This window comes from Anabrus simplex, chromosome 2 (genome assembly GCF_040414725.1).
Source record: "Anabrus simplex isolate iqAnaSimp1 chromosome 2, ASM4041472v1, whole genome shotgun sequence".
Classification (NCBI taxonomy): Eukaryota; Metazoa; Arthropoda; class Insecta; order Orthoptera; family Tettigoniidae; genus Anabrus; species Anabrus simplex.
In genome coordinates this window covers 379,176,695-379,202,006 of record NC_090266.1, presented here as the reverse complement: position 1 = coordinate 379,202,006, position 25,312 = coordinate 379,176,695, and the positions used below count along the sequence as shown (strand labels likewise).

At 40.5% G+C, this 25,312-nt stretch overlaps 1 protein-coding gene across 1 annotated transcript in view; it reads right to left on the bottom strand.

Moving 5' to 3' along the window:
• Bruce (BIR repeat containing ubiquitin-conjugating enzyme) overlaps positions 1-25,312 on the bottom strand; it is a 1,406,664-nt gene that overhangs the window by 4,719 nt on the left and 1,376,633 nt on the right. The window contains exon 65 of the mRNA XM_068225988.1: positions 23,661-23,795. Within this exon, the coding sequence (XP_068082089.1) occupies positions 23,661-23,795 (135 nt within the window). The remainder of the gene's footprint in view (positions 1-23,660; positions 23,796-25,312) is intronic.

Below are 25,312 nucleotides of genomic sequence, written 5' to 3'. Positions count from 1 at the left end.
GTTTGTGTGGGCTAATCTTGTGAACCAGCAACAGATTTTGATGGAATATCTTCCGTCATATAGAGCATTTACTGAGGAAGGTGTACATGTATGAAATATTAATCTACGACTAAAAGGAGCCAAGCCAAATCCCATGGCACTACAGCCCTTGAAGGGCCTTGGACTACCAAGCGACTGCTGCTCAGCCCGAAGGCCTGCAGATTGAGAGGTGTGGTCAGCATGACAATTCCTCTCAGCCGCTATTCTTGGCTTTCGAGACTGGGGTCGCTATCTCACCGTCAGATAGCTCCTCAATTCTAATCACGTAGGCTGAGTGGACCTTGAACCAGCCCTCAGGTCCAGGTAAAAATCCCTGTCCTGGCCAGGAATTGAGCCCACGGCCTTCGGGTAACTAAAAGGAGCCATGCAGTGGCAATTTCAGTTATTAAAAAAAGGCCATCCATAAGCTTTCTTGGCTTATGTACCTAAACTGTCAACAACAGAGCCCAAGTATGTATGGAAGAATTGTGGAGCATAAAACATTCTACAAAGAAGTCCTGTAAAAGGTAGCCCTCAAAGAGCATTATTACGTTCCAGTTCACAGTTTAAACAATCAAAGTTAAAATTATGATTTTTGAGATTAATCACTTAGGGCCGATTGCAGAAACGGTATTTAGGCGATGTCTACGGTTAAACAATGCCTAAGCATGGCTGCCGCATTGCAGAGACGTTATTTATCACTTAGACACTGTCTAAAACCGATGCTCAACCGGTCATGTTTAAACACTGCCGAGAGCACTGTTTAACCTCAAATGAGAGGAGTGAATCACAATTAGAGGTTATGTACCATAAAATATGTAATTTGTAGGATCGTGTTGAAACGGTTCCGGAAAGAAAGGTTAGTCCGACGGCCGCTCTGTGGGTCACCCGCTGCTAAATCGCAGCAATTCGTTTGACATGCACGGGGAGATAACAATAAAATAAGGTTTCGCTTTATGAGAGACTTGTTTCTTGAGACTGACAAAGTGACAGTCCGGTAACTGTCAGCTTGAATACAATTCTTGGCAACCGATATATTTTATTATGTACATGAGGTAATTTCCATGGAATTGTAGGCCACTTCGACTACATACATATCAGAATTACGTGTCCCGATCGTCTTAGGGCTGTCACATATATCAATCAGGAGGGATTCACTTATATTTACTGCCAAGTAAACACACATAATAGCAAAAACTAAAAAGTAGGTTGTATGGGATTTTTATATATATATCGTCGGCAACTATCAGATAGGAAAAGGCAAGTGGTGGTGATTATCGTTTAAAGAGGACTGAGGAAGAAGAGCCGTGGCCATAACAGCCCTAGTATTTGCCTGGTGTAAAAATAGGGAAACTACGGAAAACAATCTTCACGGCTGCCGATGATGCGTTTCGAACCTACGATCTCCAGAACGCAAGCTTACATCTATATGGCCCGTACAACACACTCGGTTACACGTTATTATTGCTTCATCTTCCCTTCGTCGAAGCTACCGTATTTATGAGTAGATTACACTCACTGTAACAACGCTATAATGAAAGCTACACATCCCCGTACGGTGCCGTGTCGCTTTAGTGTCGATATTATGAGATTTCATTTCCACCGAAAGCGATACTCTTATCTGTGGGCAAGTCATGCTCAGCCATATTTGAGTAATGTGTAGGAAGACAAACAGCTGACTGACGTTCGGCAAGCGCACCGGCGAATTTCATTGGTTGCGACAAGCAAAGAGTTGCATGAAAGGTACTTCTGTATCCATTTTCAAACCAAAATTGAAACTTTAAGGGCTGTCTAGTTAAACATCGACTGAACATTGTTTATGCAATGGAAGATCATGAACGATTTAGGCGTTGGTTAGGTAGACGATGTCTAAGGCTTAAAACTAGTCATCGTTTCTGCAATCGGCCCTTAATCTTTATCAAAAATGTTTTATTCACCTGAATAACCTGATTTAAATCAAAACAGCCTTTTACAGTATATCATTTGCATAAGTGGTTTAGGAGTTATCGTCATTTTAGTGAAAGCGCAGGAATGGTTCAAATATTGTGAGCTAACATGCTAACAGTCAACCTGAAGAAATTCCACGACAGTGCTGAAGCTGGTCATCCAGGGAGGAAAGACATGCTCCAAGCCATCCGCCGACAGTTCTTTACGGTCAACGTTCAGAAGGACATGATAAACTACATCCAGGGGTGCTACATTTGTGCTTGCACCAAGACAAGCAATCAGAAGGCAGACTCCAGCCATCGGGGATGATGATGAAGTCATTGAGAGGTCATAGCCGTGGTCCAATAGGCCCATACTGTAGAATACAGACGGTCAAGACAGGACATCTAGTAGTCACTGACTTCTTCACCAGACAGGTACAAGCCTTCACTATACCTGAAGCAACAATGGGACAGATCACCAGTCTTCTGCAGGACGAGGTATTCAGCTACCACGGCTACCCACGGTGCATCCTGTCAGACAACGGGAGCGAGTTCACATCAAAGAGGTGGCAGCAGGTGATGAATGACTGGGGTTTGAAGCACTGGACGACCCCATCTACAACCCTATTGCCAACCCGACAGAACCAAGAGCTGAAGCAAATGCTACGGATTCATCTGGTGGACCGTCAAGTACTGCAAGCACTCTCTGCCATAACGCACCAACCATGTCACCAGATACTCCCCACCACAGGTGTTCCTTGGACACCAACTACATTGTACCGGTGACTGGGAGTTAGGAACAAGATTGGTGGATTCCATGCAGGCCTGGCACCAAAGTGGATTGGACCTGTTGAAGTACACAAAGAGGTGGGTCATGTGGTGTACCTGCTGAGGACCATCCCTCCAATCAAGATCCATGCAAAGGAGTTACAAGTGGTGAAACAGCTCCCATGAGTTCAGAGCGAGCCAGATGCAGTGAGGGAATCTGTGGAGTGGAGGTGGACTGCAACGTGGCATGAACGACTCCAGATATGGAGCAATTTCGTTGTAATGAGGGGTAACTGAGCTTACAGATCTAGAGGAAAAACTAGACCAAGGAGCAATGAAGGATGAAAGCACTGAACCAATATATAACCTGCATCGAAGGAAGTGTTGACAAGAAGTGAAAAACTGTTTTAAGTTATAGGGAGGATGATTGATACAAGTTAGGTTATGTGTATAACTAGAAACAATTTTTCATGTATAATAGATTAGGTTATGTTTTTCATAATACTTGATGTGTTCAATCATTCAGGAAACTTCTTGTTACATGCATATTATTCAAGGGAACTTAGGTTACGCTTACATCATGTTTATCACATTCAATAACCATCCATGGTTCCCAAGTTACTCAGGAGAACCTCTAGTTGTGTGTATGTGTGTTAATGTAAGCAAAATTCTTAATAAATTTAAAAGTAAACCGAAGACCATCTTAGAAAAAGAATCTTCCTCCAAAGAGAAATTTACCACATTTACCTTTAATAATAATAACATATATCCTGTTTCAAACATCTTTAAAAAACACAAGTTAAAAATAGCTTTCAAGACCGTTCACACCAATGCAAAAACATTTTTTAATTCTCATACTGTCAATAGCAACAAAAAATTCTCAAACTCTGGGATATACAAATTAAAATGCCAGTCGTGTTTTTCAACGAACACCTCAATGCCCTGAAGTACAACCGCTACTCAGCCATGAGCGAACATTGTAGAGAGAAAAATCACAAATACACAACAATTGAGCAAGATTTAAAGATCTTACACTATGAACAGAAAGGTCCCTTACTTCATACACTAGAGAATATTTATATAGATATCGACCAATATAATAATCCCTTCCTTCAAAACCCCCCTCCCGTGACTCACCTCGTCTCTCCCCCTTCGCCCCTCCCTCTCCATTCCCCCACCCAACCGCATTGGCACAGATACAAGGTAAGCCACGCACAAGCTTACCTGTCAATGTGACTTGAGACTGAGAAGGTCATTTCCATTCGAGATGACAACTTTTATTTACAAGTAAGTTAATTGAGTTTTCTTTTCTTACATTATTTTTTAACTCGTTTTTCAGCCACTCATAATTCCTTTTCTCATTACAGATGTTACACACATTTTAATCCATGGTATTGACGGTCTCACTACACTGCTTAGCACAGTGTTTCCATTTTAACAGTCAGCAAGTTTTATTTGTCAATCAAGAACGAACCATCAGACAAGAGGACTTTTTACCTCAATATGTTTTTAATTCATTAATCATGATCACTGTCATTTCACTTCATCAAGATTTTTTATTTGTTTGTGTTATGTAATAATTGTTCTGCTACTGAAGATGGCCTTACCGAGCTCGATAGCTGCAGTCGCTTAAGTGCGGCCAGTATCCAGTAATCGGGAGATCGTGGGTTCGAGCCCCACTGTCGGCAGCCCTGAAGATGGTTTTCCGTGGTTTCCCATTTTCACACCAGGCAAATGCCGGGGCTGTACCTTAATTAAGGCCACGGCCGCTTCCTTCCACTTCCTACGCCTTTCCTATCCCATCGTCGCCATAAGACATATCTGTGTCGGTGCGACGTAAAGCAAGTAGTAGAAGATGGCCTTGAGAATAGGCTGAAACATGTACAGACTTTGTTTCATCTAACAGATGAGTTGATTTGTATTGATAAGGAGGATTTTATAAATACTTTTTATTTGTAAAGTGACAACCGTCAATACGGAATGAGATTTATAAATTGCAAATATTACCTGTTTTCCTTTCCACCCGAAATTCTTGTGATCACGAGTGTACAGAAGCAAGATATGGAAGGTCGAGGAAATCAAAGGACTATATGAAGAGTAATGGGGATGTGTCAAGGGAGTGTGAATGGTGTGGCATTAGATGGTGAGAGAACCAATTGGCTAGAACATAAGAATGACTTGAAACACTGAAGTATGCACTCATCATTGACTTTGATGGACAGTGCTCAGAAAAATACGAGTATTCGAAGGGAACGAACAAGTGTCAAATTAAGTCAGAGAGGGGGGGGGGGAGGGACATAAGAAAGGAATAATAGGACAAACACAATGGAATGTGTGTGGGAAGCGGAACCAACAGAAATAGGAGATGAGGACAAACATGGAAACACGAAAGGACAAGGGCAATCTGCACAACTTCATACAGTGATGTCTTCAAACTGATAGGCTCTCTCCTCATCAGTCCCAGATCTACATCCATCTCTTCTCACCCCTGAAGAGCTTGTTTCTGCTTCCCAGCTTTATCAGGAGGGAGGGCATCAACACTCATTGAGGGACCATCTTGACAGATCTTGTCTTGATGTAGGATAAGTGTAAGATAAAAAGAAAGCCAGAAAAGTATGGGAAAAGGGAAGAAATGCTAAAAAAGATAAATACACGTGGTGAAAGAATAGGAACACAGGCAAACACAGAGGGAGAAAAGGATCCCAATGGGATGATATATGAGTATAGGAAAGGAATAAACAAGTGTCAACTCAAGTTACAGAAAGAGGGGGGAATAAGAAAGGAACACACATAACAGGACAAACACAATGGCAAGTGGGAGAGAGCCTATCCATTTGAAGACTGCAGTTTTTCAAGATGTGGAGATTGCTCTTGTCCTTTTGTGTTTTCATGTTTGTCCTCATTTCCTATCTCTGTTGCTCACTCTTCCCACAATGACCAGCCATTGTGTTCGTCCTATTAGGTGTGTTCCTTTCTTATCCCCCCTCCCCCCTTGCTCTCTCTCTCAGAAAAAGTTTTGCATATTATTTCACATGATACCTCAAACAAGTTTACAGTATGCACTGTACGCCAACGTCTATGACATATAGTGATGCTAAACCTAGATCTCTGTCCGAGAGGAGGCATTCGTCATGTCGGTCAGTTTAACAGCATGACATGTGGTTGGTGGTGTATATACAGCACGTAAAATGGTTAATCCATGTAGGATGACAACAGATGAATGTCACACTCGTGTTGGACTGAGTCTGAGTGATGTCTCTATAGTATGGAAAATGTTCCGAGACACAAATGGTTGCTGCCTGACAATGGATAGACACAAAAGCAAAACAACTCACAGGGACGAGTGTTAAGTGTTGCTTTCAGCATGTCGTAGGCCCAATGCTATTACCATCTTCATCCACCAGGATATTCACTGCACTGAATGTGAATGACTTGAGATGAGGCTTTTAGAGAGCCAACAGGAGCAAGGGGTTTCTATGTGGGATCATGTTTAATAAATGTATGCTTCTAATTCCTATCCAAGGTAACATGACTCATCTGATTTACAAAGTCATCATCCTTGAATCCGTAGTTACAGGATCTACTACCACTTTGGGTGAGTGCTTCACACTAGTGAATGATAATGCTTGTGCCCATTGAGCCCGGGTGAGGGCTTTACACTAGTGGATGATAATACTTGTGCCCACTGAGCCTGAGTGATCAATCAGTTTCTTGAGATGCATGGTATACAAGTGCAAAATCAGCTGCACAATGGAGGACTGATATCAAGCTGGCCTGTGCCAAAAGCTCCTCTTAAACCACACCATCGGGTAGCTCGTGTAAGGTGGGCAACAACTCACAGCCCATAGAATCAGGTATAGTGGAAGAGTATGTTCTTTTCTGATGAGGTCACTATATGCTTGCAATCACACAACAGGAACATTAGGGTCTACAGATGATCCGATGAGAGATAGATGATGATGATGATGATGATGACGACGACGATGCTTGTTGTTTAAAGGGGCCTAACATCTAGGTCATCGGCCCCTAATGGTACGAAATGAGATGAAATGTAATGAGAGTTTGAAAGTCCAAAATCATCCACTGACCAGAATTCGAAACGTGATGACGAAGAATGAATGGATGGCTATAAATTTAAAACAATTAGTGGATCCGACCCGCAATGTCCCACATTCCCAGAAACGAACGTTAAACAATAATAGTACTGATCAAGGGACTGCTTCTAAAGCACAATACGGAATCAATGATGCTTGTAGTCTACAGGGGTCCAAAATCCAGGTCACTGGCCCCTCATAATGATACTTATTGCTAGGAAAGTAGAACCATGGTATTTGTCATGTTGCGGTACTAATCAAAAGTAGATCGAGCTCGATAGCTGCAGTCGCTTAAGTGTGACCAGTATCCAGTAATCAGGAGATAGTGGGTTCGAGCCCCACTGTCGGCAGCCCTGAAGATGGTTTTCCGTGGTTTCCCATTTTCACACCAGGCAAATGCTGGGGCTGTACCTTAATTAAGACCATGGCTGCTTCCTTCCAACTCCTAGGCCTTTCCTATCCCATCATCACCATAAGACCTATCTGTGTCGGTGCAACGTAAAACAAATAGAAAAAAAAATTTAAAAATCAAAATTAGCGTAGACTCGCGGTATTCCACATATTATGGTACTACTCAAAGGTAATGTAATTCGCACATGTAACAAAGACCTATGGCGTTTCTCATATTGCAGCACCATTTACAGGCAACGCAAATCTATGGTGTTCCTCACATAGATGTACTGATCACAGTGACTCATACTATCCTGTGGTGTTCCTCACATAGTGGTACTAATCACAGGTACTGTAAAACCCATCCTAATTCACACACTGTCACTACTAATCACGAACTTACTGTGCACCTAACATAGTGGTACTATGCGCAAGTAAAGGCGACCCATGGAGTTCCTCGCATGGTGGTATTAATTACAAGTAGTCTTATGGTTCTAATTCGATCATCCCTTGGTTGCCCATTTTAGTCGCCTTTTATGACAGGCAGGCGATACCATGGGTATACTCTCTGCCTGCATCACCCACCCACAGGGTGATGTGTGTTTGGTCCGCGAGAGCTATTTTATTTTGTTCAAGTCCACCAGCAAGGACTCCCTTATCCACCACCTGGGATGCGCCACCTGGGAGTATCACCTCTCCCCCTGCTATGTCAGCGTAGTAGGTTCATGGCGGTGAGAGATAGAAAAAGTCCTTCATCTTAGAGAGCCAACAGGAGCAAGGGGGTTCTGTGTGGGATCATGTTTGATAAACGTATGCCTCTAATTCCTATCCAAGGTAACATGACTCGTCTGGTTTACAGAGACATCATCCTTGAATCCGTAGTTACAGGATCTACTACCACTTTGGGTGAGTGCTTTACACTAGTGGATGATAATGTTTGTGCCCACTGAGCCCGGGTGAGGGCTTTACACTAGTGGATGATAATGCTTGTGGCCAGTGAGCCCGAGTGATCAATCAGTTTCTTGAGATGCATGGCATACAGCGAATGGTGTGGTTGGCATATTCTGCAGACATGAACTGTCTTTAACATCAATGGTGTGAATTGACGAGAGCAACTGCCCACCATCTTGATCGTCACAAGTTACTACCCTTCAGCAAACTGACTGAAGCTGCTATCCAAGGGTGGGATAATCTGCCCGTAAACAAGTTGGATTTCTTGGTGCCAAAGTACATCTCTCCATATTCAAGCATGCTTTACGGCCTGGTGTGACTATACATGGTTCTGATCTGCCACACAATGAACAAAAATTTTGAGTTCAAAATCTCACATTACCATCTTTGTGCTTTTGTTGCATTTGCATAGAGTACTGCATGTTTTTTTTGTATACACCCTCTGTAATTTATAATGAATGTATATGCACATAGCAAAATAAAAAATTGCACTACACCAGAATATGAATAAACATCAAGGTTTGTTAAAAGTTGGGAGAAAGGGAAAAACGGCAATACAAACACAGCTGAGCCAACAATAGACTCGATCGTACGAATGGGACCGTTAACTTTGAGAAGACCAGGCCGTTTCGAGAGGACAACCACCTTTTAAACACCATTGGAACTTCATTGACAGTTTCCGCTATGGTCACTTACAGTTTACCATGCATCTGTCATCTTCTCTAACATAGCGTCTCAATTTTTGTCGCAGACCTCCCAACTTTTTAAAATAAGGCAAACAAACCAGCCAACACTGTAAACCAATAATTGAGAACGGGACCGCTAGATTGAGAAGAAATTGAGAATGCTGCTGTTCTAAAGTTTTAAATTTCATCAGCGTTTTTTCCATCACTTGTCAAATGCATTTCGCCTGCACGTTATCTCAGGCTTGGTTTCTCAAACTTATTCACTCCCACTCCTCTCCTAGCCATTCGATGTGATGGTGTCTCTACAAAGGCAGACTTTTGGCCTGAATTTTCAACACAGTGATTTCATCCTGTTTTGAATTGTTATAAAACCAACATTTTTTAGACTAAGAGGTCCGCAACCTCGCTATGTGCACTTGTTGTTCATTTCCATCTGTATCATTTGTTTTTATTTCATTTCTTCTTAGGAAACACAGTTTTTAGATTCAATTACGTTTTGTATTAACCCCTTTTTCAATGAATTTTATTGCAGCGAGTTGTGTATTGCTCCATATGATGATGTAAATATTGTATATTGTGCTGTTTTTATTTCTGTCATGTGTCTCTTTTGTTTTTTCATTTGTTCCTTCATTATGTTTTTTGACACAATTTTAGCTTGTATTATGTAAATTACTTTACCCCCCCCCCGCCCACTTTTTCACTGAAGATGGCTCAAAGGAGTCAAAACATGTTTGAATTTGATTACTCCATCTAATGATGGAATTATATGATGTATTGAATTAGGAGGATACACTTAATTTTTCCTTTGTAAAGTGAAAGTATTCTTAAATTCAAACCATTGTTACTAGAGAAGTCTTCCTTGTGAACAGATGATATTTTCTTCTGAAAATACACAGCAAAGCTGCAAAACGTAAAGAATTTCACCTTGTTTCCTTGACACAGCAAACACCCAATAACTATATTATCATGTCTATAATTAAGGGCCACGAAACCAACAATCTAAACAAGAATGGTAACAATATAGGAGATTAACCTATTCAATGATGAGCCCATATATATATATATATATATATATATACACACAATTGTTTCCTAGCGCTGCGCCTCATCCGCCAAACCCATACATATACGTTTTGCTGCAGTGCCTACTTCACCGAGCTCATGTAAGTATGGGATATAGTGTCACGCTTTGAATTTCCGTGGAAATGTTCAATGTTCACATGTTTTGAAAGAGATCTGATGTTATTTCAGCTTCGCTGGAGTGAAACATCTTTGCCACTATTGCATAGCAATCATTGTGTCTTGAAGTACACAACCATCTCTTGTTGACAAAGAACTTGAATGTTTTCTCATAAATAGTTTTTTTTTTTTTTGCTAGGGGCTTTACGTCGCACCGACACAGATAGGTCTTATGGCGACGATGCGATTGGGAAGGCCTAGGAGTTGGAAGGAAGTGGCCGTGGCCTTAATTAAGGTACAGCCCCAGCATTTGTCTGGTGTGAAAATGGGAAACCACGGAAAACCATCTTCAGGGCCGCCGATAGTGGGATTCGAACCTACTATCTCCCGGATGCAAGCTCACAGCCCCGCGCTCATAAATAGTGATTCCAGAGAGGTGAGCAAGATGGAGAATATATAGCAGATGATACTGGACTGCAAGATAGTGTCAGACAAAGTAGTGTGATGAATCTCAAGAGGAATTGTTACCACCTCCCCAGATATGTTTTTTCCCAAAATGTTCATGACTTTGATGATACCAGTTCTGGAATCATCAGTTTTATATTATATTTCAGAAATAGTATCAGTAAGCAGAGAAGCTGTGCGTGTTAACACGCTATGGCTATGCAGCCAAGCTCTGTATTCGGGAGGAGCACCACCGTCGGCTATCCTGAAAGTGGTTTTCTGTGGTTTCCCTTTTCCATTTCCCACCAAATGCCACAACAGTTCCTATTCATAGGCCATAGCTGATTCCTTCTACTTCCTTACCCAGTTTCATTCAACGTCGTTCATTTCATCTTCATCATTTCATCAACTAAAATTGTCATCAGGAAGGGCAGCGAGCTGTAAAACATCATCTCACCTCATCCTTGACTCCGTATCAGTAAACATGTATCTGTTAAAGTGCTTCTTCCCTTAAAATAATCCGACCCAGAGCATTCACAAGGTCTTCAGGAAATGGCAGTGAATACGTTAAAGAAAAATTGGTTTAGAAATTGATTCTTGCTACCAAATTAAAATGTATATATACTTTCATCATCATCATCATCATCATCATCATCATCATCATCATCATCAATGTCCCACTCCAGTCGCCAGGGTGTGGTTTACAAGCCTCCTCCACTCCTTTCTGTCCTTCCACTTTTTCTTCTCCATTACTTCCGCCACATCCAATCCAGCTTCCCTAATGTCCTTCCAAATCTGATCCACCCAATTTCTTCTCGGCTTTCCAACTGGTCTCTTTCCCTTAACTTCTCTTTCCAATTCCCTTCTTGCTACCTGTTCCTTTCCCATTCTTTTTACATGTCCGAACCATCTCAGTCTTACTTTCTGTATCTTCTGTACTAACGGTTCAATATTCAGCTCTTCTCTGATTTCAATATTTTGAATTCTATCTCTTCTTGTCTTTTTAACCGATGTTCTTAAAAATTTCATTTCTCATGCTTGGATCTTACTATCTTATCTTTTATTAGTTACCAGCATTTCTAGACCGTATGTTACAATTGGTATGAAATACTGTTTATATAATGTTAATTTCGTTCTCTTGGGTACTTTGTCACCCCATAAAAGCTCTCTGACTTGATGATAAAATGTTGTACCTTTACTTAGTCTGTTACTAATTTTAGGGTTGATTCATTACTTCCATTAATAATGCTACCCAGATATGTAAACTGTTCTACATTCTCTAACTGTTCTCCATCTATGTTCACTTGGCTTCTCTTTTTTCTCTTTTCCACAGAGCACGACTACAGTTTTGTTTTTACTAATTACCACTCCAAACTCCTTCAGATTTTCATTCCAACTGTCGAGTCTCCTTTGTACTTCCTTTTCTCCCTTTCCCCAAATCACCACATCATCTGCAAATACCAAAGCATTCTCTTCATCACTACTGATACTCTGTTTTACACGTTTTATGATTTCATCTATCAATATAATAAACAATAATGGTGACAGTGCACTTCCTTGCTTGAGACCTTTTTTTTGTATAAAATGTTTCAGAGTCACCACTCCCCACTTCTACACTGCTGTTACTCTCATGATACAACATTTTTATCTTGTTAATTAATGATTTTGGTACATTCCTTTTCAGTAGGCATTCCCATACATGTTTCCTCTTAACTGTATCATAAGCTTTTTTCAAATCCAAAAATACGAATATGATATACTTTACTGTGTACTATAGCAACAAATATACACTGTTGTTACCATATCTATATCATATCCACAAGCACATACAGATTATGTTCAGCTTGTCTCTTGAATCATATTTACTATAACTCACATCATTATCGGAGTTGAGGCGTAATGAAAAGTAATCATTATCAACTTCCTGATTATCATTGGGAATATTGGCGCTGTAACTATACGAGAGTATAAATCCCAGACTGTTAGATTAGGAAATTTTGTAAATTAGTTTATAATGTAAATTAATGGAATTAATGTCCGACGCGTTGGCTGAACGGTCAACATACTGGCCTTCGGTTCAGAGGGTCCCGGGTTTGATTCCCGGCCGGGTTGGGGATTTTAACCTTAATTGGTTAATTCCAATGGCATGGGGGCTGGGTGTATGCGTTGTCTTCATCATCATTTCACCCTCATCACGATGCGCAGGTCGCCTACGGGCGTCAAATAGAAAGACCTGCACCTAGTGAGCCGAACCCGTCCTGGGATATCCCAGCACTAAAAGCCATACGAAATTTCATTTCATTTCAATTGAATTAATGTGATTTACTTGTTGATATGCAAGAATATAGTATTACAAGCCTGTTTGAAAACTAAAAATAATAGTGATTGTATATTATGTTTTGTATCACTGGACTCGATTGAGTGAATGAGTGAGTGAGTGAGGCAGGGAATTCAAGAGAGAGTATGTTATAGTGCACATGTCAGTGTTGTTGATATCTGTACTTGTCAGAATCGACTTCAGGGTACTCCGCTATCGAGTGTTGTATACAGTGTCATTTGCTACTGTGTATAATTGTGTGTTGTGATGTACAGTGTAAATAAAGTAATTTATATAAGGAAGTGAACGTGTTCTCGTGTGATATTTATTCACGTCAAATAAAAACGCAATGTAGAACGATAATGGTAGGGCCTACTTATCTCGTAATTCAGAAATGCGCACCCTTGCCGCATCACCAAGTATCCTAAGACGCATTTATCCATGCAATCACCTTGATTCACAGTTTAAACCTTTCAAATGCCTTGGAAAAATCTATTCCCGAAATGTATCCAACAAGGTGCATTTATATTATTCAAATAATGCACTTGAATAAATCACTGGCAAACATAATCTCACGCATCAAAAGAAAAAAAACCCTGCACGATTCAAAGACGAGGACAAATTACGCTGGCTCCCTGGTACAAATCCTTTATTCATTGGATTACTGTACTGAATGCATTTTACATGTCATGTACTTGCACGGAAAGTGCCCTACGCCCTTAAAACATTATGGCTTATCGAACTTCCCTATGATGAGGGGAAGAAGACTCTCGCATCTGTGTGCATTGCAATACAGTGCAATGACCCCTCTTGTACGATTTCCCGGCTGGCACTACCCTCCTATATAACCGTAAATCCGTTTGGGCTCGGCATAAAAAAAATGCAGTTTCATCGGCATTGACAATATTTGGTGTGTATAAATTGATTATATGAGCCATGCTTTTTCACCAACTGTTGGCATTGCCGGTGTTCGTGGATTCTGCTTCTCCGCACACTGCCTGCTAAGTGATATTATGGTGTCCTTAAAACGCTGAATACAAAAGAATGACGACTTTACTCAAACTTAGCAAATATGAAGCACACTCTAGACACATCTAAGTGAGTGCAAATACTGAAATCTACCCTAGCACGTTCTGGAAGACGCGTTCTATCATGACGTGGATAAATTTCGAGTTTAAATTACTCTATAAAAAATAAAACTCTTTTAATATAAAGGCAGTTTGAATTAAAAGTCTGAATTTCAGTAATTGGACCGACATTATTCTTCGAATTATCCATATTTTGAATTAAACAATTTAAATTACATGCAAAACCGTACCTCACGTTTCCGGGAACGAGAGCTTCTTCGAATTAGGCGGGACTTTGAATTAACCAATTTTGAATTATCGAGGTTCTACTGTATACCAGGCAAAGTATCCACTGGCATCATGAAAGGGAGGGTGCGATCAGTGGTTGAGAGGAAGTTGAATGAAAACCAGTGTGGTTCCAAACCACAGAGGGGCAGTCAGGATCAGATTTTCAGTATGCCCCAGGTAATTGAAGTAGGCTACAGTGGACGCCATTTATTGTAATCACGGATAATGTTATCAACAGTATTATATAATCACTTAAGTCCCGCATGGACAAATACTGAAGCAGTGAAAATCTTCTGTTTATTGTGATCATGAATTCGGTTTATGTTATCACATTTGTTTTCAAGGATTTCGTTCTGAAGTATGCGAGTAGAGTGCATACAAAGAAAACGCTCTCAACTTTTAAAAGCCCATTTTTACACTGCTCCTGTCTTGGAAGAAATGATAAAATCTAATGTAGAAACGAACGTATGGTGAGAAGAAGGACGCTGATTCTGTCGCAGCTGATAGGTAGATAGAAGAGTGGCCTAAAATTGCTTCTGAATTCCCTCCTGAGTGTGTACATAATGCTGATGAGACTGCGCTGTATTATCGCGCCTTGCCTGAACACACTAGTCTTGTTCAAAATTAAAAGTGCTAAAGGCTGTAAAACCTCCAAGAAACAAGTAACAGTTATGCTGTACGAGTATGTCTACTAAAAAGAAAAGACTGCTAGTGATTGGGAAAAGTAAGAACCCATGTTACTTTAAAGGCATCGATAAGATTCCAGTTGACTATACTTCAAACTCGAATGCACTGATGACTGCCCTATTGGCTACTGAAGTGGGATAATAGGCTGGACCGTAAAATAGTTTAGGTGGTTGACAACTGTGCAGCACACATTGCGAACTGTGAGCTCAAGAACATCAATGTGGTTTTCTTACTGGCGAATACGACTTCATTAATTCAACCATGCAATCAAGGAATCATTCACACCACGAAAGCGTATTATCACCATGAAATGCGCACAAGAATCTTAGAAAACAGAGGACAAACATAAAAGTAAGTGCCAATGCCCTTGCCAAAACAACCAGCCTTTTCGATGCCCTGCATCTTCTAGCCATGTCGTGGGATACTGTCTCAGCACATACAATAAGGAATTGTTTCCAGCATGGGGGACTTTTGAGAGAGTTACCAGAAGTAGAGGAGAATGTTGAACTTTGTCCAACAGGCTTAACGGAAGATGAATTTCAGGAATGGATGCACATAGATGAGGGCATCATTACTGATGCGAAACAGACAGAAGACGACATATGCGAGGGATTTACTTCCACAGAATTAGATATGAGAGGTGAAGAACATGGAGCAGAAGATAGTGATGCTGACGATGATTATGTTGCCGAAACTTCCTGAACACCAACAAATGCTGAAATGCGACAGGCGCCAGATATCTTGCGACGAGGTGTTCAGCTTCAGATATCTTGCGACGAGGTGTTCAGCTTAAGTCAGTGGACTTCCAAAATCATTATGAATATGAAAGATTAATTAATGGACTTTTGAGAGGCAACCAGAATCAAACAACAGTTAGAAACTATTTTGCATAGCTGAAAACAGTTAACTGTATTGCAGTGCTGTGTACCGGTATCTGTTTCATTGCAGTGCATGTAGGTTATGAATAAATACAATAGACTACCTATCAATTGTTATTCTTCGGCTACTGTTATCAATTGGTTAATGTTATCAAATTATCTGCGTCCCAGAGTGATCATAATAAGCGGTGTCCACTATAATTGGAAAATAGACAGTTATGTTTATGTTTCGTAGATCTAGATAAAGCATATGACAGCGTACCGAAGGAAAAGATCTTTGTCATACTAGGGAACTATGAGATTAAGGGAAGATTATTAAAATCGATCAGAAGCATTTATGTTGATTACTGGGCTGCAGTGAGAATTGATGGTAGAATGAGTTCTTGATTCAAGGTACTTACAGGGGTTAGACAGGGCTGTAATCTTTCACCTTTGTTGTGCATGGTTCACATGGATCATCTGCTGAAAGGTATAAAGTGGCAGGGTGAGATTCAGTTAGGTGGAAATAGAATCCATAGCTTTTCTGCAAGGATGTAACTCAATGGAAGAGGAGGGTGTTGATCCTTCCAGGAAATCTGATCTTTATATCGACCTTCAAAATTTACCCTTACAGTCTCTTGAAAATGCTCAAAACTTCCAACTGCAATTCAAGCTCTGTTTTCCTATCAACAGGAACAGTAATACCAATTAACTCCAATTTCCAAAGATCTGAGATATTTATATCATTTGTTAGCATAGATGTGACAGTCATAGCACCGGTAACTCTGGGTTGTCTACTGGGATATTTAGAGAAAGGTCTAATCCAACCTAGTTTCCATAGCTATCAAACAACATGATAGACTTCTAACACTGCCAGTGAAGAGTCTAGCAGCAATACCAGCATCAATCAGAATTTCTACAGGACCTGGAAAACTTATGACTTCCTGCATATTGTTATCATCAACTACAATTGAAGGCCGTAACTGCGAGAATTCATAACAGCGAAAAATTTACTCTTTATAATGGATTGTTGTTATATCCCCCTTTTTTTTTTTTTTTTTTTTTTTTTTTTTTTTTGCAAAAGTAGGGAAACCCCATACACATTAAAATTGGTTTGAAACGGCTATCAGTTTGTTTAAAACTTGCATTTTCGCAGATGATATCCATACTACGGCTTACTTCTTTGTTGTTTTTTGAAATCCCCTACAACGTGAAAGTGTATGTTTAATTTTATTCTGAAAAAATTATAATACCACTCTAGAGGCCTCTGTGGCAACATTCCAGTTTCCTTCTTCAAACAGCATCACCTAACCTAACATGTATCATGAAAATATATTTCAAGTGCACATAGAGAAATGATAAACCTCCTGGATTTTATTATGTGCTTACTTTAATGCCTTTTTATCTAAGCTTTTGTGTATACAGCTGATGATGATCGCAAAGCGATCAAAACATGTACTGTTATTTTGAATGATATTATAAATTGACAAAGGCAAAATACAAATGTATCAATTAGGTGGAAAATATTTCCTTACGAAACTATTAGATTATATCATCGATACGACTATGAAGTGGATAGTTTGTAATTAAAAACTGCTATCGACCACGCTAATTAGGTATTTATTATGAAAAAACATGTTTTCATTTCTGATTACCTTTACAGAACAGCAGTTCACGAGTATTACTAATCGACTTAAACATCGCCTTTGAATGTCAACGAGAGAGCTCGCAAGTGCACATAGAGAGAAAACGATCTGTACCGAAGATGATCGATCGCATTTTGTGGCAAACGTTTCAATTTTATTATTCAAACAGCGTCACCTAACCTAACTTAACCGTACTATATGTATTATAGAAACACATTTCAAGCGCCAGTAGAGAAATGATAACCTTGAAAAATGAAAAATCTACAGCTTGTTTTCCAGTCATTGACCGGGTCAGGGATGGAATGAATTAAGCCCGTATCTTGCGGTGAGGATAGGAATTGTGCCGGCTGCCAAAGCCTGCCGCACTTCTCTGGGGCAATGATTAAGGACTGACAGATGAAATTAAATGATATTGGAGTGTGTTGCTGGAATGAAAGATGACAGGGGAAACTGGAGTACTTGGAGAAAAAGCTGTCCCGCCTTCACTTTGTCCAGCACAAATCTCACATGGAGTGACCGGGACTTGAACCATGGAACCCAGCGGTGAGAGGCTGACGCACTGCCGCCTGAGCCACGGAGGCTCCAGAAATGATAACCTTCTCACGATAAATTGACATGATAATAGCCTATCAAAAATTTAACCAGACGCGAGAAAATATAAAACTAACCTCTGAAGTCAAAGATTCATTCTACCGCTCCATGGCTAAATGGTTAGCATGCTGGCCTTTGGTCACAGGGGTCCTGGGTTCGGTTCCCGGCAGGGTCGGGAATTTTAACCATAATTGGTTAATTCTGGTGACACGGGGGCTGGGTGTATGTGTCGTTTTTATCAACATTTCATCCTCATCACAATGCGCAGGTCGCCTACGGGAGTCAAATCAAAAGACTGCATCTGGCAAGCCAAACTTGACCTTGGACACTCCCGGCACTAAAAGCCGTATGCCATTTTTTTATTTCCATTTTTGTTTAAGGAACAGCAGTCGAAGGATATTACTAATTGAATAGGTGGTTTTTTATTAAATTATCCTTGATATCTATGCCTATCGCCTTTGAATGTTGACAAGAGAGCTCGCTAGTGGACATAGCGAGGAAACAATACCAAAGATGATTGATCGCATGCAATATAATTGCTGCATGCATAAATAATGGTAACGGAAAAAATCGTGCATGCTTAATCGCTTGTAATAATGGATGCGTCAGTGATAGGGCTCACGCTGTAACCAAAGGATAATACACAGTTTAATATAGAAATTTTGAAGTGACAGACAAAAACTGTCGTTATAACGGGGTTCTTGTTATATACCGTACTTGCCATAATACCAATATAATGGTCCGTTATTGGACATTATAAATTTTCCAGCTAACTCATTCTTGGTTGCCTGCGTTTCGCCCTCGTGTGCTAAGTTAGGCTCGTCAATTGGGACTTAGCACACCACCCAAGACGCAAGGCTAGTGCATACCGTGGAGGCCACTGCATAGGCTATTTGAAGCCACCAGCAGTGCCAATGCACTATGAGAGCTATGTCTCGTTTCCAAAAATAGATGCCTGCCTGGCCATCATATGATGTGGATGTTGATTCCCATGGGGAACCTAAATTATTTGTCCCGAATGAGTAAATTTATAATACCAATATAATGGTCCGTTATTGGACATTATTAATTTTCCAGCTAACTCATTCTTGGTTGCCTGCGTATTGCCCTCGTGTGCTAAGTTAGGCGAAACGCAGGCAACCAAGAATGAGTTAGCTGGAAAATTTATAATGTCCAATAACGGACCATTATATTGGTATTATAAATTTACTCATTCGGGACAAATAATTTAGGTTGCCCATGGGAATCAACATCCACATCGTACTTGCTATAGCGGACATCTACTGTATTTCACTAAGCAATGCCCTATCTTGAAATCTAAGGTACATTATCATAAATATTATCTTGGACAAGGCCTCAAAACCACACAAAAAGTCATTACTAAAACTTGCAAGATGAATTCTATATTTATCATGCTCACAGATGCCAGGATTTTTTACCTCCAAATAGTGAGTGGACAATAGTTTCTCTCCCAACAGGTGAATAATTCATTTCCTGTGCTATTCTCTTCAAGATGTACAATCACTCTGACCCTGTATCAAGAACAGCCTTTACAGTACGTTCAGATCCATTCCCTCAAACCTACACCAAAAGCGTAGGAAGCAACACACTATTATCACATGTTAGATTAGCGAGGGCTTAATTCTTCTGCACAGTCATGACTTCAGACCTGTGGGAGTCAGTTCTGGTAACTAATTCTTACTTCTCTTTGAATCTGGACACAACAAGATAATTTGACGCTTATCACAAATCAAACACTTTTGCTCTAAGGTGCACTTTTTAGCCATATCATCTCCGTGAGGGAATGGCATGATATCCTAGCAGAAAGGGTCAAACTGAGAAGATAGCTGTACTTCAATTTGAAGATTCTCCCTACCAAAATGTTCTTGAGGTGCCTCTATTACTACACTAGTGTCCAAAAGTTAAGCGTAAGTTACAAGTAAGCAGGACAACAGGAAATAGACCACAAATCGCATGACATATGCACCTACCAATCTTACGTCTTCGCTCTGTATAAGAAAGGAGTGTTCCCTGCATTGACTAGCGGCACAACCACAAGGTAAACACAGCCAGTGCCTGCGCCCCATATTCCTTCAGTCATGTTTGCCCTATTGTAGTGTGCGGAGTGTAGCCTCAGGGTGAACGTGACACGTAATGGCACAACGACGCCATCTGGACCCCGTTTTGTAGGGTGGAATACTTGGCCACCTGAAAGCAGGCCAGACATAGACTGAAGTCGCCGTATCCTTAAATGCGCCATAAAGTGTCATTTCCTGGCTTTGGAGACGATTTTGAGACACAGGAGATGTTAGTTGGAGCCCAGTACCAGGTCGACCAAGGGTAACCACCCCACAGCAGGACCAATATCTGGCCTTAACCGCCCGAAGAAATCGGAGTGCACCTGCAAGACAATTGTCGGCGGAGCTTGCAGCCGTCTCAGGGGTTGCCGTTTCCCGGCAAACTGTGTACTGGAGGCTCAGAACAGCAGGGCCGTTTGCCCGATGTCCAGCGGTGTGCGTCCCGCTCACTCCAGCACAGAGACAGGCCCGTTTACTGTGGAGCCGTCACCATCAAAACTGGACCATGAATGAATAGAGGCAGGTGCTCTTCACAGATGAATCCCACTTCAGTTTGCAGATCGATTCCCATCGCACATTAATCTGGAGAGAACCGGGTAGCCGATACAACCACAGGAACATCGTGGAACGGAACCAGTATGGTGGTGGTGGCGTCATGGTGTGGGGCGGCATCGTGTTGAATGGCTGTACGGACCTGCACATTTTCATGGGTGGTCTGAGGAACACTGTTAACACACTGAGATACAGGGATGAGGTACTGAGACCACATGTTCGACTCTTCAGAGGTGCGGTTGGTCCAGACATCCCTTTAATGGACGATAATATCCGACTGCACTGCGCTGCTGTGGTGGATGAATTTCTGGCTGGGGAAGACTTTCATTGCATGGACTGGCCAGCAAGGTCTGCGGATCTGAATCCTAGAGAACATGCCTGGGATGCATTGGGGAGGCGAATTGCATCCCGTCAGCCTCCACCAAGGACCCTCCAAGACCTTCACATTGCCCTTTCAGAGGAATGGGATCGACTGCCACAAGAGCTCTTGGACCATCTGACAAAGAGCATGCCACGTCGCTGCGAAGCATGTGTGGGCGCTAGGGGTAACCATACACCCTATTAACAGCATATTTTGTTGTGGAAGACACTGCCAAGTTTTGTTAGTTGTTGTCAAAGGTGTACCTTAGGCTATCAGAACCTTTCTGACTGTTTTTATGGACATGTTGTGTGAGACATGATGTGAGAATCAGCTTCCATTTGTTCAGCAATCCGTCTGACATTCCTATCAGGCAGTATGGCCTTGTTTAGTAATTATACTTAACTTTTGGACACTAGTGTAACATATAATTATCATCTGTAGCTGGAAAACTGTCTACAACAGACCTAGCTCTGGGGTTTGGCAAAGTAGCTTGCATCAGGTAATAAAATTTATCTACTGGTGTTATCTCTATATTATCATGAATACGCTGGAACTGGGTCCAAAATGGCAATCAATCTCAGAGTTCACCACTGAACTTCGAAAATTCTATCACTGGGAGCTTGATTTTCCCATTTACAAGAGCAACATTTGCTGAATTTGGTGAATCTTCACTTGCAATAGATTGTCAGTCTAGGGAATGAATTTTTAAGCACCGTACTTTCAACAGTTCATACTTACTGCGGTACTCATTAGCTGATAGCGCCCCTAGTTCTTCCTCACTAGCACAATTATCAAACATCCATTCCATAACCTGCTCATTCTGGGCTCTGATATTCTCGTAATATTGTTCCAAATAAGCAAATGCTGGGCATTTTTCCTCATTCTTCTCTTCAACAAACTTATTAAGAGCAATGGAATGTTGGGTAAACAATTCTCTGTCGATTTTTCTTCTAATTTTAATCTTAACCATTTGTGGAAGTAGTCACAAAACACAAACAAGAAAACTATTCTACCGTCACGTTTGGTTGCCAAACGTTTCGCCTTCCTCCACATGGAAAGTTTAATAAACTTAAAAAACGACAGAGCTTTATTTCTATAATAGAACACCCGTTCCTTAACTGACGACACACAGCCTTCTAGATCTTAGAGGCTGCCAAATTTAAAAATAAACAAAAATATCTCACTCAGTGTTCTCAAGAATTTCATCTGAGTAACAGAAAAATCTCTTATCAAACAGGTATACCATGACAAAAGATTTGTTGCTTACTGCAGAAATGTACTGATGTATCATAAATACTTTAAGTACTTCTTTATTTTTATAGCACTGAATATTTAATTTAACATTTTCCTACAACTTGCTTTTACTGGGTGAGTTGGCCATGTGGTTAGGGGCATGCAGCTGTGAGCTTGCATCCTAGAGAGATTAAGAAACCAAAACCCCCTCTCTTGTAAAACATTTAGATTACCCCTCCAGCAACATTCCACCATTCCGCACCCCTCAGCTCCACCTTAAAAGTAACCACGTCCCTCTCGTTGCCCTTGCTACCCTTCCCTTCATTCACGTCTGTTCAATGACATGTTATTGTGGTTTTTTTCACGGCATCGGTAACACACCTTGAATTTCACAAATAAGGAGTGAGTCTCCTATCAACATTACCACATTTTTTCCTATCTTTTTCAATAACATGGCTAATTTAGATAATCCTTCATCTTTTTCAGAAAATATGTTAACTTGATCTGAATTGGAAAGCAACTCTACCTCTTCTTATGTACTTCTATCAAACAGTCCAAGATGTCACCAATAGATTTTTGTATGGTTTCACTTTATTCAAACGAACAACAGTCAATTACCATAAGTTACATACTATGATGTAACCTCTCATTTGTGTGATTCTGTACCAACTATTCCCGGTCTAGAAAGCCAAGAATAATGGCCGAGAGTATTTGTCGTGCTGACCACATGACACCTCGTAATCTGCAGGCCTTCAGGCTGAGCAATGGTTGCTTGGTAGGCCAAGGCCCTTCAAGGGCTGTAGTGCCATGGAGAGTTTGGGTGCCAACTACTGCCACCACAAGCCTAAGAGAGTGAAATTTTATCCAACATTTTAGAATGGTACTTTGATGTAATTTGTTACTCGACGAAGTGAAGCAACCAAGACTGTGAATTAATCTTCATGCTGTATAACAGAACTTTATTTTAACACTCATTCATTATATATTTTCATGACCTGTCAATTTTTAGATTTCTTGCCCGAAGATGACCTCAATGGAGGTCGAAACTAGTCCCAGAATGTTTTAGCTTTTACATTACTAATAAAGTATTGAACAGGTGGAACCTTTATGGCTTTTTTTAATTGTAATTGTCTTTCAATACAGATCTCTATGAAAATCATTGCTTATGAAAACGATTACTTATGACTTGCTTTTACGTCGCACCGACAGAGATATGTTTATGGTGATGATGGGATAGGTAAGGGCTAGAAGTGGGAAGGAAGTAACTGTGGTCTTAATTAAGGTACAGCCCCAGCATTTGCCTGGTGTGAAAATGGGAAAACGTGGAACACCATCTTCAGGGCTGCCAGCAGTGGGGTTAGAACCCATTATCTCCCGAATGCAAGCTGATAGTTACGTGATCCAAACCACACAGCCACCTTTTTGTTTGTTCTTTTCTTTTTCTGTGCTCTGTGTGCTTGCATTTTTCACATCTACAGTGCAACAGTTCTTTTGAGCACTGGATTACAAAATTATATGTATGTACCTCTAATGCTAAGCGGTGAAAAGCGATAGCTTGGTCAGTACGTGCTTCGTTAGTCTTATTCTTCATGACATCAATCCACTCCTCCAGCTGTTTAAGAATTTCCCTTTGCTTCAGCCAGAAGTGTGTATTTATGACCTGAAACAATGAAAACAGTTTAACAAATAATAATGATAATATCTAGCTGAGAATGGTAATATAATGGAAAGAGTTCATTTTCCTTGCTGCAAATCAAACCTACAATCTTCTAACAATAACTACTAGCACTACAATATTTAAGTTTTGAAGCACAGGGGCAGTAGTCCTAAAATGATCATATTAAGTAAATTTTCAATCTGTAACAATAAATGGTTGATCTTTCATTACTAGTACATAGGTTAAGGAAAAAGCCAAAAGTCACACTCTTGTTACACTCTCTTGTTAAACTCACCAATCTCTAAACCCAAAATAAAAAATAAACACAAACCAATTTTTCATTTGGTAATTCAAATATTATACTTAATCCAGAAAATGTATTTATGTACAAATGTATACTACTAACCACCAACGGCTGCAAAATGCACTTAGTTGCTGGTTAGGAGGATTTGGATTTGTTTCCTAGTCAAGAACACTAATTACTCTCTGCTCATTGTTTTATTATAGCACAATACAAACATGAAAAGACAAAGTAACTAAGATAAACAAGGCTCTATAATTCACTTCTTCTGACCAGTGGAAATGTGATGTTTGTTAGACCTTACCCAAAATAAAATGAGAAAATAGCAACCTGCACAGTGCAGGAGTAATTTTGAGTAGTAACAAAACATACTTTTTAGCTTCTTCGAACTGTGAGTGCACTGGCCTCTAATTGCTCAGTTTCATGGTTCAAATTCTGATCACTCCATGCAAGATTTGTACTGGACAAAGCAGCAGCGGGACAGGTTTTTCCCTGGGAATTCCGGTTTTTCTGTCATCTTTTATTCCTGCAATGCTCTCCAATATCATTTCGTCTGTCAGTCATTAGTCATTGCCCCAGAGGAGTGCGACAAGCTTCAGCAGCTGGCACAGTTCCTATCCTCGCCACTAGATGGGGGCTTCATTCATTCCATTCCTGACCTGGCTAAAACTGGAAACAGGCTGTGAATTTTAAAAAAAATAGAGTAACCAGACCTTTAGAGTAGTGGAAGGCAAAGTTTTCTACTATTACTTTTATTGTCGAAACAATGAGCGAGTGCTCCCAGTATTAATGTGATATTGATAGAACACTATTTACAAACTTTCCTTGTACTATACCTTTTACTGATAAAGTGAAACATAAGAGAGATATCAATGCTGGTTGTGTGAAAGTTCAGGTCCAAGAGCTGATAACTAACTCTACGTCGAGTTCCTATGCCAACTGTCGAGAATAACAGAAATTTACCAAATTTCATATCTTGCTGTACTTTAATAAAAACATAATTGACATAATTACTCTGGAAAATTACAACACAACAAGATTTTCATCATAATGTCTCTTTTGCCAATATGCTATTGTCTTCATATAAACAAGATACTAACAGCACCAACCTAACAATGTCCCACCTTTTTTTTTTTTTTTTTTGCTAGTTGCTTTAGGTCGCACCGACACAGATAGGTCTTATGGCGATGATGGGACAGGAAAGGGCTAGGAGTGGGAG